Consider the following 20,637-nt stretch of genomic DNA (forward strand, 5'->3'; position numbering starts at 1 on the left):
CTTCTTTAATGAAAAAACTTAAGAAGAATATTGAACTATGTCCAGGAGCAACCAGATTAGCCTAGGGAAATTCATTAATACAGACACTGGTTGAACCAATGTTATGCCTTTCTAACTCTTTGCTCAGTTAAGCCTCTGACCTTGCATGTTTTTGGCTGTTTTAGTGAAAATGTAAATAGCAGGTTATCTCACCTATTTACTTGAAACAAAGTTCTCCAACTTACTCAGGTTTTGAATTTGATCTTACATGTCTGAATTAGAATGTGGCATCTAATTGTGTTTATATTTGCAAACACATGAATATAATTTTTTCAATAGTAAAAATTGTATAATGTGTATATATAGTGTTTTCATTTTATCTCAATAATGTGGGCCTTTGTAACCATACATTTTCAAGGAATAAATTAAATTCGACATCATTTTACAACTTGATTACATATATGTTTTACCCACTATTAGCTGTCTGAAAGTTACTTCAAGTAAATCTTGTTTCCTGGATTTCATAGAGCTAATCAAACAGTTAATAAACAGGTGATATAACAATATATTCCATGATGGCCTCAGAAGGATGTAAAAAATTTGTAGCTATAACTCTGTCCTTATGGCACCAGAGCTCAGTTTGTAATTGTTACAAATTAATACAACCTATTCACTCTTGTCAGTGATCCCTCATAGCTTGCTTAGGGTTTCTATTTGGGAAACAGTTCACATTGGCAAACTGAAAGACCTCGATTGTAAAGTGATGCTTCTCATTGGTATGTCCACCTGGCCATTCAGATTGGCCAAAGTCATTGTGGCGACTATTGAGGAACAGATGTTGCAGTGTGGTTACCCCCATATCCTTAGTTAAGCAGTGTTCCAATTAGCTCTGAGGATGGTAAAGTTGGTATGAATTGCCAAACTGATAGAATAGTCCTATTTTTAAAGGTGCATATTAAAAAGTTCAATAATCACCAATAAGCAAGATCATCCAAAATTGAACTAGATATTTATTGGCCATCAGACATCTGTTTATACTCTGGAAAGCCAAAGGCTGTACTTCCCCCATAGAGCTCATATAACTCTGAGGTAGTGGTTCTGAAGAGGATACCATGAGATATACACTAGGGCATCACCACATTTTGCTCAGTGTTATGATTTCTCTTGTAACAACTGTATATATTTACTGTTATAGTAATGTCTATCAGATGGGATATAGAGCTAAGCATTTGGTGGTTTACTGGGCTGAATGAAGCACGGTACTACAAGGTAAAAGGCATAATGTTACGTGAGGCTAGAAGCAAAGAAAGAACTTTGCCTTGTAATTATTACAAAAACACAGGCAATAAGCCCAAACAACATCAGCATGACTAGGTGACTACTATAGTACTTATGACTGCTTTTCTACTATGAGGTATTGCTATGCTGTAAGTGACGTTGCATTGTGATGTTTGCTCATTTCATGAATAGTGCTATGAGTCTTCAGCACCTTCAGATGTGCTGCTAATATTTCTCAAGACTGTAATATCACTAGTGAAGCATTTATGGGTACAGGCCTAGCTGAGGGGAAGAATGGGTATGCCATTCATAGAGACAAATAAGTTATCAGGGAAAATGGGGTTAAAGATGCTTTGTCTTTGAGATAAAGATAAGATGTCCAAGCAAAAATGTCTCATTATAATTAAGGCCCTGACAATAATGTTGCATCACATCTCTTGAACCTGGTGACATCCCCTGTTGACTCCAATGGGAATGTCACCAGGTTCAAGAGACTGAAGAGACTTTGTGCTGGCAAACAAGACATGGGGTTTTATTGGGAGCTTATACACGGTGAAGAGAGTCCTGTGGTAACGGGCTGGGCAGGAAAACCACAACCACTTGCAAGAGGCATGCAGTTTATATAGAATTTTCATTTAACACCCTCTACCTAGGAACCTCCTCCTGAAAACCTTCATTTAACCCCAAACGGAGGGCCTCAATTCCCTGTATGGCTCCAGTACCATGGGATGGGCCAGGTTCCTCATAGATAAAGAATGGATCTCAGGTTGGTCCCTCCCAGATTCCTTAGCTTAGAACTCTGAAAACACATTCAAGTGCATCTGCCATACACGGTCACTCTCGGGTTATGATCAAGTAATCGCTGTCAGGTGTATATACCATACACATGGGCACAAATGAGAGCAAATGTGCACATAGATTTGGTCTGTATGAGTGTGGTAGTTGAGGTCATCAGACTGACAAAGCTCTTCAGTGAAGAGAAATGGAAAAATGATGAATAGAGGAATAAGCTTTGATGTAAATGTACAGGTAAGGTGTTCAAGAAAGAATGGAAATCTTCTAAAGATATGGCCCAATTAGTGGTGAATGTGATTAAAGCAGTGTCACAGTTAAAGAATCTGAGGTTTTTAAGAAGGGTTAGTGATGAGTGTCAGTGTAGTACACAGAAAGATCAACAAAGGAGAAAATTCCATTTTCTTCGCAATTTACAACAGAGCAGTTGCTCTTTTTTGAATAGTGGAAATAGTCAAAATGTAGTTACATATGGTGAAATCAGTTAAGACAGATTGTTATTAACCAAAACAAAGTATTTTTGTCAATGAAGAAAGTATTCCTTTTAAAAATTATATTTGCGTAAATTATAATGGAGAAAAGTTTTGTTTCTGTTCAATAATCTGAATCTAGGCATAAAGTTATTTTCTGATGGCTTTATTATTAACAATATTTAGTAAGAGTCCATGTGTGACCCTCTATCAGACATTAAAGAATTACTCTTTCTAAAGAGATATGCTCTACAACAGGGGTCCCCAACTCCTGGGCCACAGACCTCTACCAGTTGGTGGCCTGTTACAGCAGGAGGCGAGTGGTGGGACTGTGGGCATTACCACCTGAGTTCTGCCTACTGTCATATCAGCAGCGGCATTACTTTCTAATAGGAGCATGAACCCTATTGTGAACTGCGCATTTGAGGGATTTAGGTTGCGTGTTCCTTATGAGAATCTAATGCCTGATGATCTGAGGTGGAACGGTTTCATCCCAAAACCATATTCCGCCCCCCCCGTCCATTTCCATGGGACAATTGTCTTCCCGGAAACCGGTCCCTGCTGCCAAAAAGATTGGGGACTGCAGCTCTATAACAAGTTCAAGAAATAACTATGATTGTTAACTTCGGCGGTGGTTTCTTTCAATTTTTAGGATTTTATAATCTAAAATTTTCCTCTCACAATTAACACAGTGAGCATTCATAAAGTTATAGAGGCACAGAAAAAATCATAGTGTACTGAAACTAGAAAAAAGTGGCTCCTCACCACAGCTCTACCTCTCACCTCTGTATGATCTCAAGATTGTCCCTTGATCTTTCAGCGCCACCATTAAGTCTGGCATAGGGCTAGAGTTTCTCAACTCTCCTGTGCCTACAGATCTACCGGGATTTTTTTTTTTTTTTTTGCCAGACGGAGTCTCTCTTTTGCCCAGGCTGGAGTACAGTGGCATGATCTCTGTTCACTACAACCTCTGCCTCTCGGGTTCAAGTGATTCTCCTGCCTCAGCCTCCCAAGTAGCTGGGATTACAGGCTCCTGCCACAACACCTGGCTAATTTTTGTATTTTTAGTAGAGACAGGGTTTCACCATGTTGGCCAGCCTGGTCTGGAACTCCTAACCTCAGATGATCAGCCCACATTGGTCTCCCAAAGGGCTGGGATTACAGGTGTGAGCCACTGCGCCCAGCTGGAAATTCTTGTTAACAGGCAGGTTTTGATTCAATAGGGTCCAAGATTCTACTTTTCTTTTCTTCTTCTACTTCTTTTTTTTTTTGAGACGGAGTCTTGCTCTGTTGCCTAGGCTAGAGTGCAATGGCATGATCTCAGCTCACTACAGCCTCTGCCTCCCAAGTTCAAGTGATTCTCCTGCCTCAGCCTCCCAAGTAGCTGGAATTACAGGTACTTGCCATAACTCCTGGCTAATTTTTGTATTTTTAGTAGAGACAGGGTTTCATCATGTTGGCCAGGCTGGTCTCAAACTGCTGACCTTGTGATCCGCCTATCTTGCCCTCCCAAAGTGTTGGGATTACAGGCATGAGCCACTGTGCCTGGCTAAGATTCTGCTTTTCTAACAAGCTCCCAGGTGAGGCTTAACTCTGATTCAGTGCCCCAGGCTTTGAGTAGTACAAGTGTTCTGGATGACGTCTGAATACCTTTTGGCGCTAACATTATGAACTTCATCCTAACCCTAACCTTGAAGAAAAAAATTACATTGTGACACGCTAAACATCACAAGAACATTTATATTTTTTAAATCTATTAGACGACTTATTTATTAATAGTAAGCATTTATTAGTTGATGGGAGACTTTTAGTCATTTTAATTTGTCATCTTCCAGAAAAAGTTCCATAAAATACATTAGGATTGTTCACCTTATTTATTTATGGGTGGAAAATAAAATATAATGTTGTAGATTGGCTCTTTTGCCCAGGCCTGCACTGGCAGTTGGGGGCTTATCATGACACATTTTGAGCTTCTATTGAACCTTGATATTTTTCAGTCTATGGGATGGAAATAAAGTTTAGGAGCTTGCATTATAATTAATTCTGCATTGAATGAGACTGCTTGCAGAAAAATGTCAGAATACTCAGTGTTCTGATGAGCCTTAGAGTAGTTAACAACTACACTTAATGAATGGAGGGGCAATCTTGTACTGTGAATAATCATGTAGCTGAGTTAAGTTTTGGTAACCAGACAAGTTAATGGTGAACCAGTGACAAGACAATACCTGTTAAAGAGGTCCTGATATATCAATCATACATTCATTATATAAGAGTTTGGTAAATGGTTTCCTAATCAATACTATGTATTAGGCAAACCTATTTTTGACGGGCTTATTGCAATGCTGACTGGTACTTGCTATGTATCTTCTGAAAATGTATTCTTCCCTGAGGCAAATAATACACTGTAATCTAGCCAATGTGCTGAAAGGATAAATTTGGATATTAATCAGTTTACTTTTACAGAGAATGTCTGCTTCTTACCATCACAACTTGTAATTTCTTTTCTTTGAAGGAATATTTAAAAGAGCAGCTGTTTTCTATGAATAGTTCAGAGGAAAAGCCATTACCCATCCGACCTTTAAAGACAACCTTGAGGAGTGTGGAAGATCAGCCTTCTGCCTTTAACCCTTTCCATGTGTATAAGGCGTTTAGTGAAAACATGCTAGATCAGGTATGTGGAAATTAAATGGTAAATTTAATTTAAATGTGTGGTTTCTTTAAGAAAAAAATTGCTTTGTGTTTGAGTATTTACTCATAAGCTTTTTTTGGTAGGAAGCAAAAGACCTTGTACATGGTCTGTACAAATTGACTTTTAAAAGTTTCCTTACCTTCTTTTTATTTGTCAACCTGATGGATATGTTTGATCTGTAAAACTTAACTTTTGGCCAGGTCAGTGTACCATGGGCAGAGGGAACATCTGTTAGGCCATGTCTACAGAAGACTGAAGAAGCAGGCATTTTGTAACATTCCTTTCCTCCCTTGTCACCCCCATGCCCCAATATACACACTCACAAAACACCTTGCAATCTTTATGAATGTATCAGGCAAATTAGAAAATAGTTAAAATTAATTATAAATAGAGCACTGAGCTCCTGGTTTAAGTGGCATGGGATAAATTTTCTTTTTATAACCGTAGATACAGTCCCAAATTTAAAATGAATTTCTTCATGATCTTAAGGCCAGGCTATTTGGAATAAAGTCAATGTGATAAACACCGCACATTTTTTAATGTCAGATTGTGCCATTGTTTAAGCTGCATGTTTTAGTATATACACTGGAAACATCATCTTTCTGCCAAAGTATTTGAAATCTAAAGTTGCTTTGGCTTTGTTCATTCTTCTGGTGGCTTTTCCCAGAAACCTCTTGACAGACAATGTGAACTAACAGGGCAGAAGAGAAGGATTGCTTGACCTAGAGTTCTGATGAAAATAAGAATTAAAACAATGGCCTAATTCAGCATGCAGATAATATTTTTACCATGCCTGTTGTAGCTCTAGTCTACACTCATCAATACTGTAGTGGAGTAAGACCTTCAAATGCTGACAACCCGGGGCAGAATTCTCCTGCTCTGTGACAGCATTGTAGTGCTCGATTAATCAGCAGGTGACAGGGGATAGCTCTTGTTGGATTTTAAACATCAGTCTGGTCTCTTGTTATCAAAACGATTTCATTTTAAGGAGCATAAGCATTTATAATACTTTAAATATACTATCTAAGTTTGAGTTTATTGGCTCCTTTTTTATGTTGTGCATTACATTGCTCCAAACTATAAATAATTATTGTAGCTGTTAAATTTTCCTTACTTCATTTAAATAAATGGCATATTTTATTGAGTTCTAAATTATGAGACTATTTTTCACAGTAATTTTTCTCCTTAGTCTGTTGTGAAATTTCTCTTAGTGAGAAGAATCATTTATGTAATTTACACTTACATATCCTCATAATCTTCCCTTTAAAGCATTTTCTTAACTAAAAAGGTACCGTTAATATCACACTCTAATTAAGTTGTATCTTATAATTTGATAGTACTTCCAAGTTTGTTTTTTAATCAAACTTTTGGTTGCTGAAAAGAAAATAAAACTAAAAATTGATGTGATGCATGCAAAAGTTGCCAATTATTTTGCTTTGCTTTTCAAACAGTCTCCTTCTCAGAGAAACTTGTTGGGCAAATGCCATTAACACTTGGAAGAATAACGACTCAAGAAATTGATTTATATTTTTATAAATAATGACTACATCCCCAAATGGATTTATAAATTAATTGCTGTCTTATTGGAACAAAAACCTTCTTTTGTGGACATGATTGATGTTATCTGTCTAAGTCCTTGTTCTGGACCCCCCTCCTTCTTAGTTAGTCTATCACAGCTGGAGCTTTAATTTACTGATCATATTAACTCTGATTAATAACTAACAATAGTGTCTTCTCATTTATCAACAGTCAGCCATCACAAAATGGAACTGGAATTGGACAAACTTGCTGCCAAATTATCTGGGACTGGATAAGATGACCTTCAGTGTGCTGCTCAAAAACAGGTAATAAAACTGGGGATCTTGGAGGTCTGGTTGAGGGACAAGGTTCTCTGTGTCCGTATGTGTGTGCGTCTGTGTGTGTGTGTGTGTGTGTGTGTACACATATACATGTTTTACTAGCATACTTTTGGGAAAAGTAAAAACATTTTATCAGCAGGGGAATCTTTTATTTTATTCCTCTCCAGCCTCCCATCTTTTAAAAATATTGTTAAAATTATATGAGTATACTCTCTAAATGCCATTCTCTATAGTGAAAATATGTAAAAGGCAGTAACATTTGTTTCAGAGATGAAATTAGTGGATTTTAGTCTGAATTTTAAATATTTTTGACTTTGTGTATTTAATAGTTCACTACTGTAAACACCAAAAGTTATTAACTTGAACATCATTATAATACTATACCTTTGTTTACAACAACATAATGAATGCGTATAAAGTGCCAAGCCAAATCAACTAGTCTAATCAGGAAAACATGTAAGTAAAACTGTCATGATTAAATTTTTCACTTTTCAGCCAGTTATGTTGGCACTGTCTTAACGATAGCCACAGTAGCATGTTATTTTACACACACATACATACACAACCCCCCCAGTACAATCTAATGAAATGATAATGTGATTTCGGCCTAGGAAACTATATGTAATTTATTTTGCACAAAAGTATGAACACTTTGTTGTGGATATATTAACATGGTTTTAAAAAAATGTTTAAAGTTTCAGTGAAAACTATAAGGCGTAAACTAAAACTTTGGATTTTTAATCAAGTATAATACATTTTCAAATAAGATATATTTATATGAGATTCTCTTTATTGTTTGAGTCATCTGTGTGCTTATAGCTAAGATTGAGAGTTATCATCTATATGATCTTTGTGATACAGAATGTATTTCCATATCGTTTTGCAAAAATATTGAGTATCTTTTTTTTTTTTTTGAGACGGAGTTTCGCTCTTGTTACCCAGGCTGGAGTGCAATGGCGCGATCTCGGCTCACCGCAACCTCCGCCTCCTGGGTTCAGGCAATTCTCCTGCCTCAGCCTCCTGAGTAGCTGGGATTACAGGCATGCGCCACCATGCCCAGCTAATTTTTTGTAGTTTTAGTAGAGACGGGGTTTCACCATGTTGACCAGGATGGTCTCGATCTCTTGACCTCGTGATCCACCCGCCTCGGCCTCGCAAAGTGCTGGGATTACAGGCTTGAGCCACCGCGCCTGGCCTTATCTTTTGTTTTTTTAAGAAAACAATGACAATAACATAGAATTGTCAAATCATTCTTTAGAAATCTGGATGAATATAAGAAAATATCTTAAGAGAGAGATTGTAGTATTTCCCAGAAGGAAGTTATAGAGGCAGCTTTATTGCCAATAAAAGCTATAGCTTAGATGTGAGGTCACAATGGTATTTATAATATTTCACCCCTTAATTAAGCTCACCCACCCATCATAGAGAAAATTCAACAACCCAGAAGCTTACTGATCAACACCAGAGCCTTTCCCCAGCAAGCTTACCACCTGGCTGGCAGCAGTCCAGATGTACCGTATTTGTACACAAGCCCCCAGAGGTGTACTCCTACTGTCCCAAAGATGTTTGGAGAGGTGAGAGATGGGGTTGGTGGAGGAGAGGCCAGGTCCTCTGTTGAATCTGTAGTCACATGATGTTTATACAATATTAAATGTCTGTCGGGAAACAAACTAAGAAAGATAAGTAATTATTTTCCTGTTTGGAAAGTTTTGAGTTTATGTAGATTAACTCTATTATATTTTACTAAATTTATTTTCAGTCATGAATTGCTGCTTCCAGTCCACTAAATGGTCTTCTAGGGCCAACACATCCCTCAAAACGTACTGCATTTGCTTTTTATAATATTCACCTCTAAGTGAATTTGTGCTTTAAGAATTGCATGGTTTTTTTTTTGTTTAAGGACATTGGATCACTAACTATTAAAGGGTATTTTCCTAAGATCTGTGCAGGAGTGGGTGGGAAAAAAGAACTCCTACAAACTTAGCCAGAAACAACAGGTCAAAACAGTTTTCTTGGAAAAGGGTCATGAATTTTTAATAGAAACAGCTAGAATTTCATCTTAATAAGAACCTTAGATTTTTAAAGAATTGTATGAAAATCATTCTACCGCAAACCTACCACACACAAGCTATGATGAAGCTAATTGATTCACCTTAGAAGGATTAAAGACACCTGAGGGTTTTCAATCTCTTCTCTCACTCTCCCATTTATTTTAAGAATGTTATTTATGAGTTTTGATTAATATTGAACTGGTAAGGAAATTGTTAGTTTCTTGATGACACCCTCTTGTCTCTCTTATTTAGACTTACCTGAAAATGCTGATGTTTTTTAGTAGTACTATGTTGACAAAATGGTTATCTGAAAGATACATGCTTGAAAATGAGACCAGGCCGGGTGTGGTGGCTCACGCCTGTAATCTTAGCACTTTGGGAAGCCAAGGCGGTTGGATCACGAGATCAGGAGTTCAAGACCGGCCTGGCCAAGATGGTGAAACCCCATCTCTACTAAAAATTCAAAAATTAGCCAGGCATGCTGATGGGTGCCTGTAATCCCAGCTACTCAGGAGGCTGAGGCATAGAATTGCTTGATCCCGGGAGGCGGAGGTTGCAGTGAGCCAAGATCACACCACTGCACTTCAGCTTGGATAACAGAGCAACACTTCATCTCAAAAAAAAAAAAAAAAAAAAATAGACCATAGGACATTGAGCTTTTAGAATGAGAGATATATATGCCATCCAACATCTACCAACTATGGTGTTTGGGGTTAGGGGTAGCCAAAGGAAAGAGTTCAGAGCAGTTTAGCTGAATATGCTCAGTTTTTTCTCCCAGATTTACCAATTAAATGAGTCACTTGTTCTCTTTTTGCCTCTTTTACTGGTAATATATTTGTAATAGTCTATCTCTATACTATGTTCTAGTGTATGTATGGGGCTGTGAATGTTGTCTGAGAACATAATATTAAAAGAAAAGTGAACTGAAATATACAAGTATGATAACAGTTAAAGAGAAGGAAAAAGAATCCTTTTTATTCACTTTAAATTCCTTTGTGCCTTGTCTTCAGCATTCATATAATAAGCAGACCATCTGTGGAATTAGTCTCCCCATATGCCTAGAGTGTACTAGACCTCCCTTTCCCACTAAATAACATGGAGACTGGAAAGCAGGATTCCTGGGTTCTCAGGCACTTACATTTGACTTTAGATTTCCTTATCTTTAAAATGAAATAATAATAATTGTAAAGCTACTTCATGGAGATTGTTGGCATGGTCAAGGGTGCTTTAGCACCCTTTGGAAGTGTTTTTGAAAGCTGATAACATGATAGAGTCATCTCTCAGTATCCATTGGGGATTGGTCCCACGGCCCTCTCAGGTACTAAATTCTGCAGACGCCAAGTCCCTGATATAAAATGGTGTCATATTTGCATATAACCTATGCATATCCTCCCATGTACTTTAAATCATTTCAAGATTACTTATAATACCTAATGCAATTCTTACACATCAGTTTATTTGTGTGGATTCAGTGTAATACTTTGCATGCAACAAATTCAAGTTTTGCTTTTTGGAACTCAGTGGAATGTTTTTTCCCAAAATATTTTCTGTCTGTGGTTGATTTAATTCATGGATGCAGAACCCACAGATACAAAGGCCCCACTGTACATATTCACAAAAGTAGTAACATAGCAGCAGTTTTGGTATCTAGTCAGGTAAGGAAACTCTAAAGTCCATTAAGGATTAGTAGAAAGTTGTAAGATTGAACACTCAGACCACTCAGGTTATGTGGACTCCAGGCCTAAACCAATAGTGAGAATCAGAACAAGTATCAGATCAGAAACCAGGCAATGGGCCCTTAGGTCTGGAAGATAAACAGAAAATGAGCAAGAAAGAAAGTCAAAAAGCCAAGTGAACCACTCAGGTAATAAAGACTCAGGAGATAAAGACTTGAAGGACAGTTCAGACACATGGAAGAGATCTGTGTGGCCACAAAAGTGTTGGTATCTGAGTCAATGCTGGCCTTTGTTTCATAGGCTGGTTCTGTGCCGACTCCAAAGGAAGGACAAATCTCGAAGCAGCTACCTGAGTCCTTGGCAAAAATGTGTTCTTCATTCACTATCTGACCTCATCTCAAAACACCTCCTTCCGATTCATGATGCTCTAAATAGAATGCTTTCTTTATGTTCTTTGGATTTTCTAAACACTTTCCTGCTTCAGGGTCTTGGTACTTGCAGTTCCCTCAGCTCTTCAAATGGCTGGTGCTGTCTTGTCCATCTGAGGCAAATGTTACCTCCTAAGGAGACTTTTCTATCTCACCCACCTAAAGGGATCCTCCAGGCTACCCTAGCATTCTACTCTACTGTGTTTTCTTGGGTTATTGCTATCTGAGATATTTGTTTCTGGATATTGATTGTCTTTTGATCTTACCCTCTGTGGTAGAATGTAAACTCCATGAGAATAGCACTTTGTTTGCCTTATCCCGGCGATGTCTTCAGTGCCTAGAATAGCCCTTGAACACAGAGCAGGCTCTAAGTAGTGTCTGTTGAATTAATTAATTAAAAAAATGAGGAATAAGAATGTAGAGAAAAAATCAGCTCTTGACAGATGAGCACAGGGTAGGTATTCTTATGTGATGTTTAATTAATAGACATGTAGGCTTAAGAATATTTGCTGGAAAATCTGAAGTAAAAAAATATCCATATGCATATTAATTCTCTTCCTTTTCCAAATGTGGGTGAAAATCAGGTTATTTAAGCTGTGTGTATTTAAAATAATATGTTGTAACAGCCACAAAAAGAATAAAATACCTAGGAATACAGCTAACCACGGATGTGAAACATCTCTACAACAAGAATTACAAACCACTGCTCAAGGAAATCAGAGATGACAAAAGCAAATGGAAACATTTCATGCTCATGGATAGGAATGATTAGCATTGTTAAAATGGCCATACTGCTCAAAGTAATTTACAGATTCAATGCTATTCCTATCAAACTACCGGTAACATTCTTCACATAATTAGTTATTTTCAAATTCATATGGAACAAAAAAAGAGCCCCAATATCAAAGGCAATCCTAAGCAAAAAGAACAAAGCTGGAGGTATCATGTTACCTGACTTCAAGTTATACTACAAGGCTACAGTAACCAAAACAGCATGGTATGGTACAAAAACAGACACGAAGACCAATGGAATAGAATAGTGAGCCTAGAAATAATGCTACAGAGCTACAACCATCTGATCTTCAAAATTCACAAAAACAAGCAATGGGCAAAGGATTCTTTATTCAATAAATGGTGCTGGGATAACAGGCTAGTCATATGCAAAAGACTGAAACTGGACTCCTTCCTTACACCACATACAAAAATCAATTCGAGATTAATTAAAGACAAATATAAAACCTAAAACTACAAAAATGCTGGGAAATAACCTAGGAAATACCATCTAGGATGTAGGCCTTGGCGAGGATTTCATGATGAAGATGGAAAAGCAACTGCAACAAAAACAAAAATTGACAAATGGGATCTAATAAGCTAAAGAGCTTCTGTCTGTTTACTCTGTTCAAATGAACTATGAACAGAGTAAAAAGACAACCTCCAGAATGGGAGAAAATACTTGGAAACTACTCATCCAACAAAGTTCTAATATCCAGCATCTATAAGAAACTTAAATCAACAAGCAGAAAGCAAACAATCCTATTAAAAAGTGGGCAAAGGACATAAACAGGCACTTTTCAAAGAAGACATACACATGTTCAACAAACATGAAAAAACCTCAGCATCACTAAATATTGGAGAAATGCAAATCAAAGACCCAATGAGATAGCATCTCATACCAGTCAGAATGGCTATTAACACAAAGTCAAAAAATAACATGCTGGGGAGGTTATGGAGAAAAGGGAATGCTTACATATGGCTGGTGGGCATGTAAGTTCAGCCCTTGTGGAAAACAGTGTAGCAATTTCTCAAAGAACTTAAAACAGAATTACCATTCAATTCAGCAATCCCATTACTGGGTTTATACCCAAAGGAATAGAAATCATTCTATAATAAAGGTGTATGCACGTATATGTTCATTGCAGCATTATTCACAATAGTTAAAGACATAGAATCAACCTAAATGCCCATCAATGGTAGACTGCATAAAGAATATGTGACACATATACACTACAGAAAGCTATGTAGCCATGAAAAAGAATAAGATCACATCCTTTGCAGGAATGTGGATGGAGCTGGAGACCATTATCCTAAGCCAACTAATGCAGGAACAGGAAACCAAATATTGCCTGTTCTCACATATAAGTGGGAGCTAAACACTGAGAATACACAGACACAAAGAAGGGACCAACAGACTCTGGGGCTTACTTGAGGGTAGAGAATGGGAGGAGGGAGAAGATTGAAAAGCTGCCTGTCAGGTGCTATGCTTATTATCTGGGTGATGAAATAATGTGTACACCAAACCCCTGTGACATGCAATTTAACTTTATGACAAACTTGCACATGTACCTCAGAACCTAAATTAAAAGTTAAATAAATAAATAAAATCCCCATTGTTGTTATTGTTATGTAAATTTGGCTCAGATTAAAATAGCAGAAAGCTGGTCTTTATTTTTAGTTAATTGATTCAATTCAAGTCATAGCCTTTTGAGCAACAAGGTCTGTTTTATACTCCATGACTTACAAATCTTTTGACATTTGGGTGATAGAGTTTGTGTTTGTTAAATGATACAAAAAAATGCAAGTTGAAGACTTAAAAGTGGAGTTAGCTGAAAACAGTATCCTAAGCTTTTCTAAATTAATTATAAGTTATTATTTTGAGGCATTTGAAGAAGGGTATAGTAGGTGAGGCCTGAGAAAACAGATTCTGCATATATAATATATGTGTTTCAATTTAGAAAGTTTTCTATTGTGAAAAATAAAGACTCCCTAGAGTTTCAGAAAATCAACATATATATCAGTTCAACATCTTTACCTTTGATGCTATCTAAGAATAAGTACAGTGATTGTACATTGATCTTTTGAAGTAATAAAGGTACTTTTCACAGTTTCTTACTATTGGTTTTTTTCTTTTATTCTCACCTACTTTAAAATAAATCCAGACTAGAGAATGAGATGGTGATTGCATTTGCAGGAGAGTGGACCAAAAGGAGCACACCCTTCCCTCATTCATGGAGAAGCTCCAGATTGCCATTTTGATATTGTTTTCTTTGTCACTGGAATAAATTTATGTATTTCTTTTCTCTTTACCTTATTTATTCCAAACTAATTCCCAAGAACTGTGTTGAAAATAATCTGTGAATACAGTGCAGTGCTGTGCTATTTTAACCATCTAAATATACTGCATATGAGTTTGGCTTCAAGTTGAGCAAACACAATTAAATATGATGGCAGGAACAGCAGAAGGGGTGGTGGAGGCAGATTTCTGGCTGTCACTTTGGGGCCTGTCCAGGTGGACAATAACCATACATCTGAGAGGAAACAGAGATTAGAAAACATGTTTTAAAAGAGGCATTGATCTGTGGAGTTGATTGTTTGCTTTTAATGATAATAATTATTAAAATACCTTTACCCTATATCAGATGATAGTGTGTGCCCTGTGGTGTGTAGAGAGTAGAAAATATTGTCTCTGGCCTCAAACTGCACACACTGCACTCTCAAATGACTGTTCTCAGGCAGTGCTACCATTAGCACAATGTTTATAGTTGCTCACAGCAGTAAATTCCTGGTGCAGCAGCAGGCGGCCTGGTTATGGAGAAGTGGGTTTAAGAAAAAGGAGAAGCTGATTTTATGAGTACACACCTCTGAGTCATTACATACATATGCCATGCCATTCAAATTTGGTGGTTTTTTTTCATGCTCCATTTCCCTAGAAAATTATTTTCTTCCTTCCTCCACCAAAAGACCTCAGACTCAGTGACTCTCTCTACCCATCATCTTCTCAAACAAGAGAAAGGTTTTCTCTTATTCTGAAACCTACAGCAGCATTTTTGCACAGAGATTTTATTTTTGCACAGAGATTATCTAACATATATTTAAAATGCATACAATTTTTGTTTGTTTGTTTTTGTTCTTGTTTTTTTGAGATGGAGTCTCTCTTACTCTGTCACCAGGCTGGAGTACAGTGGCACAATCTTGGCTCACTTCAACCTCCACCTCCCAGGTTCAAGTGATTCTCCTGCCTCAGCCTCCCAAGTGGCTAGGACTACAGGCACATGCCACCACGCCCAGCTAATTTTTGTATTAAAATGCATAAATTTAACAATTTGATCTTCAGAATTTCTAGGGCTAAGGGAATTGGTACATGAACCAAACAAACTCATACATGTGTGTTATTTCTGATGGGTAACTTGTATGTCTGTTGTTTTTTATGGTGTATAAAGCGCTTTCACCCTAATCTCCTTTGATTCTCACTACAACCATGTAACAAGAGACAGGTACTCTTGAGGATACAGAACATTAAATAATATGCCCAAGATCACAGACATTTCATGGCAGCTCAAAAGAGCCCCAAGATGAAGGCTTCTAGTTTTGTATTAGCCATCGTATCTGGTACCTTATCTACCAATATATACCACACTTCTGGTCAATTTTTTAATTAGCTGCATATTTACTATAATAATACTGATGATAATGAAGAAAGCAAACACACAGAGTGCTTGCCATATGGCTGGCATAATTTGGTGATTTATATACACATGTTTAACTGTAAATCCTTATAATAACCTTATAGAGTAGGTACCTTATTATTATTTTCCTGATAAGGACACTAAGGCACAGAGGTACAGAGCTCTAAGAGATGGTGCTTAGATTTTGGCTCAAGGCCATGTTCTTAATCACTTCCCTCTAGGGCTTCTGTAGAGTCTCTATAATGCTTTGCTTATTTTCCTCATTCAACATTTTTGAACATCTCTTAAATGAAAGACATTTATGTAGAATAAAATAACAATGTAGTAGTGATACCCCTTATGCTAGGGATATCCCAGTATCCTTCAAAGGACCCCTTAGTGCTACTCTGCAAAATTTTTAATCCATTTTGAATTTTCACTTTGGTTGTCTCCCTGGTTCAAGCTCCCAAATCCCTCTTGCTGATTTGCCACCAACTACCTTACCAGGAAGATTAAAGCCATCTAATGTGAAACTCCCAACTTTCCTTCCTAAACCTCAATTTTGTTTTATCATCTCCAGTCCTTTGCCTACTATCCTCTAGCCTTGGAGAAAGAGCCATCTTCTAGTTAAAATTTGAGAGGTAAATTGACTATGGGATATTGGGCTAAAATATTTGGACATTAACCAGTAGGCTTGAGGGAATCATCAAAGCCTTTAAGCCTAGGAGTGACAGAACCAGAGAGCTACTTTAGCATATTAACACCTGGAGTGGAGGAACAGGAGGAAAGATTGGGTTAGGGATTATGGCTGGAGACTGAGGAAGAGATTATACAACACAGATATAAAATAAACTTCCAGGGAAGCTTAGGGGCTCAGAAAAATCTATTCTTAACAATATTTCCTCCCTGGAGACAGTGTGATCCAGATATTCTTAAAGTAGAAAGGTGCTTATCTTTTCTTCAGAGAATGTCAGTTCAGATCTTCCAAGAAGCAGATGCCAAGATAGAAGTCAAGGTGCAAGAGGATTTTGGAGAGAAATGCATATGAAGGATGAAAAGGAGGAAGTAGCAGTAGGTAGGAAAGGCTTCAGACTGAGCTTAACTTCAGACTGAGTTGCTGATCTGATACCTGTGAATGGAGAGAGGGAAGGAGGACTGGGGAGGAAGAGTCTCAGACAGCAAGATTTTGACAAGGTCAAGGGGATACCTGGAGCTAATAAAGTCACCCACTAGAAAAGTCCCATGCCTTGTAGGATGGACTAGCACTAGTACCTACACCTTGCTCAGACACTGGCTGTAAACAGCTTGGTAGAAGCATGACCTCAGCAAAAATACCATGATAGATACAGAGGAATGACAGCTGGGGCCGTTAGTCAACTATGCTAACAGTAGAAGATTTGAGCGATACATTTCTATGGCTACCACAGCAGGGACAGAAAGAATAATTCTCTTACCTATGGGAAAATTATATGGATATGTGTTATATACATTAATAAGAATGAAATATAAATAAAGGTCTCCATTACTTTAGTGAAGTACAAAATAGGCAACCTAAATAAATATGTTAAATGTTATTGACAGAAATGCACAACTGGCAACATTTTGATGAAAGAAAGGTATAATAATTTTCTCAAAAGCAGCCATGAGAGAATTTTTGCTTGTCAAATGGAACCAAAATTCACTTTGTAATGAATTTTCTTCTACTTAATTATGCATTCACATACTGGCACTTTTGGATTCTTGCGCTGGATCAAAAACTATTTAAAAACTTACTTGTATAGAGTTAGAGTACTTTTTTTTTCAGTGACTATTCCCCTATCATATACTGTTCAAAACCAAAAGCCTCTGTGATTTTTTTTTTTTTTGGAAAAATGTTTTAGCATAGTTTCTAGAAGGAGTAGCTGTCATAGGCCCATTGATTCAGTTTGATTGAAGATGAAGAGAGAATTGACTTCTGTAAGGCTTATTGATCACCATTGGATATCTGTTTGTTTATGATGCTATATCAGCATAAAGAGAGGAAATTATCTCTTTGAAGATATCTTTACTATGACAATTATGAGAGGAATTTAAATTCCTGAAGCTTTTCCAGGCGTGTGGTGCAAGTATTAGTGGATCTACCATTCTGGGGTCTGGAGGATGGTGGCCCTCTTCTCGCAGATCCGTTAGTCAGTGCCCTAATGGGACATGTGTGTCGAGGCTCTGACCCCACATTTCCTTTCTGCTCTGACCCCACATTTCCTTTCTGCTCTGCCCTAGCAGAGGTTCTCCATGAGGCATCTGCCTCTGCATAAAACTTCTGCCTGACATCCATGCGTTTCCATGCGTCCTCTGAAATCCAGGCAGAGGTTTCCAAACCTCAATTCTTGCCTTCTGTGTACCTGCAGTAACAAACCATGTGGAAGCTGCCAAGGTTTGGGGCTTGCACCCTCTGAAGCAATGGCCTGAGCTGTACCTTGGCCCCTTTTATCCAAGGCTGGAGCTGAAGCAGCTGGGATACAGGGAACCACGTCCCAAGGCTGCACAGAGCAGCGGGCCCCGGGCACAGGTCACGAAGCATTTTTCCCTTCTAGATCTCCAGGCCTGTGATGGGAAGGGCTGCCGTGAAGATCTCTGACTAGCTGTGGAGACATTTTCCCCATTGTCTTGGTGATTAACATTCAGCTCCTTGTTACTTATGCAAATTTCTGCAGCGGGCTTAAATTTCTCTGCAGAAAATGGGGTTTCCTTTTCTATCACATCATCAGGCTGCAAATTTTCCAAACTTTTATGCTCTATTTCCTCTTTAACACTTTGCCACTTAGAAATTTCTTCTGCCAGATACCCTAAATCATCTCTCTCAAGTTCAAAGTTTAATAACTTCCCTATTGGATTTCAGACATGCGTGGGGCCTGTAGTTGCTTTGTTTTGGCCAATGTCTCTCATTTGGAACAGGTGTATATACCCAATGCCTGTACTATCCTTGTGTCTGGGAAGTAACCAACTTGCTTTTGATTTTACGGGCTCATAGGTGGAGGGACTTGCCTTGTTTCAGATGAGATTTTGGACGTGGACTTTTGGGTTAATGCTGGAATGACTGGGGGACTGTTGGGAAGGTATGATTGTGTTTTGAACTGTGAGGACATGAGATTTTGGAGGGACCAGTGGCAGAATGATATGGTTTGGCTGTGTCCCCATTCCAAATCTCATCTTAAATTGTAGTTTCCATAATTCCCCTGTGTTGTGGGAGGGACTCGGTGGGAGGCTGACTCATGGGGGTGGTTTCCCCATACTGTTGTCGTGATAGTAAGTGAGTTCCTATGAGACCTGATTGTTTTATAAGGGGCTTCTCCCTTCATGTGGCTGTCATTCTTTTCTCTCCTGCTGCCTTGTGGACATGTTTGCTTCTCCCTCCACCATAGCTGTAAGTTTCCTGAGGCTTCCCTCTCCCTGTGGGACAGTGAGTCAATTAAGCCTCTTTACTTTATAAATTGCCCAGTCTTGGGTATGTCCTTATAGCAGTGTAAGGATGGACTAATATAATAATACTGTAAATATTACAGTATTTTTTGATGTGATGTATATTAAATTAGTTTGGATACTTGTAGGACTTTCTTATACTGTAAGTGAAACTCATACCTTAGTGTACCTTGGGGATACAGCTCTAAATCTGAGCTTTTTTTCCCTCATAATATGAAGTCTGGTGAAAAAAAAATTTAATCAGTATGTTTTTATATCCAGAATATTTAAAAGTTTTATTTTATAATAAACTATAAGAAATAGTTATACATGTATTATTTCAAATGGTACAGGAAGATATAAAATATAAAATACCCCCTGCCAGCTCCTGAATCACACAAGTCCCATTCTAATTATAACCATTTGAAGCATTTCTGTTTTTATTTATTTGTTGATAGAGCTAAGGGATATGCTATGACACTATGTTTTTAAATTTATCAGCTTATGTTGATAAATTGACTCCTTGCAATGTAAATACAGAATTTAACTCAAATTACCATCTCTCTTCTCCTTCCCATCAAACTCTGCTAATAAAAATTTTAATTTTAGTTTTCCATTGGTTACCTTTATGTGATATAACCTCTATTTTAAAAGAATTTCTCTGCTTGTATTTTATTTTTTAAAGACTTACATAAAGTAAGATTCAGTGTTCTTGTACAGTTCTGAGTTATGACAAATGAATAAAGTTATTTAACAATCACCACAATTAAAATACAGAAAGTTTTATCATCTCCAAAAATTCCTCTATGCTGACCCTTTGTCACTTCCTAACTCCATACCAACCTGTGGCAACCACTGACCTATTCTCTATCCCTATATGTTTATCTTTTCAAGGATGTTATAGCAATGGATTCCTCCATTTGTCCTTTTTTTGTATAATAGTAGTTCATTATATGGTTTTGCCACAGTTTTTGATCCATTCACCTTTTAAAGGACATTTGGGTTGTTTCCAGTATTTGGTGATTGTGAATAAAGCCTCTAAGAACATTTGTATACAGGTTTTGCATGAATATAGCCTTTTTATTTAACTTGGATAATATGTGGGAGTGGGAGTGCTGGTCGTACTATACATTTATGCTTACATTTATGAAGAAACTATGACTTCTTGTGTTTTATGCTCCCTCTGAGAACACTGACGCCAGACTGAATCTTCTTCCCTGTCCTCTCCCTGAATGCCCTTAGGGACTTTTTCCCTCGGTCATTCTTAAATGAGATTGTGTCTATGTATGAGTCTTTGGTTTCTCTTGGCACTGAGGAGGCCACATCAATATTGTGTTTTTGTTCAGATAACAGGATATTTTTTCTTATTTTTGATTATTCTCCTTGCCCCAGGCCCCAGTTACATCTTAACTTCCCTTCTGGAATTCTTAAGACAGATGTTGTGATACCTTCTTTCCTTAGACATTGCTAAAGGCTTGTTAGCCTCAGCCCTCTCATTTTCACTTTCTACATCCTTCCCTTCTCTTTGCCTGTAG

The 20,637-nt window shown here is 37.7% G+C and overlaps 1 protein-coding gene across 5 annotated transcripts in view; it reads left to right on the forward strand.

Moving 5' to 3' along the window:
* KIAA0825 (KIAA0825 ortholog) overlaps window positions 1–20,637 on the forward strand; it is a 461,146-nt gene that overhangs the window by 219,471 nt on the left and 221,038 nt on the right. For all 5 annotated transcript variants that reach the window (XM_032271836.1, XM_032271256.1, XM_032272732.1 and 2 more), the window contains 2 exons: window positions 5,032–5,190; window positions 6,958–7,052. In XM_032271836.1, coding sequence (XP_032127727.1) covers window positions 5,032–5,190; window positions 6,958–7,052 — 254 coding nt within the window. The remainder of the gene's footprint in view (window positions 1–5,031; window positions 5,191–6,957; window positions 7,053–20,637) is intronic.

The sequence above is a fragment of the Sapajus apella genome, unplaced genomic scaffold, assembly GCF_009761245.1.
Source record: "Sapajus apella isolate SASKATOON/1434 unplaced genomic scaffold, GSC_monkey_1.0 scaffold1, whole genome shotgun sequence".
NCBI classification, from domain to species: domain Eukaryota; kingdom Metazoa; phylum Chordata; class Mammalia; order Primates; family Cebidae; genus Sapajus; species Sapajus apella.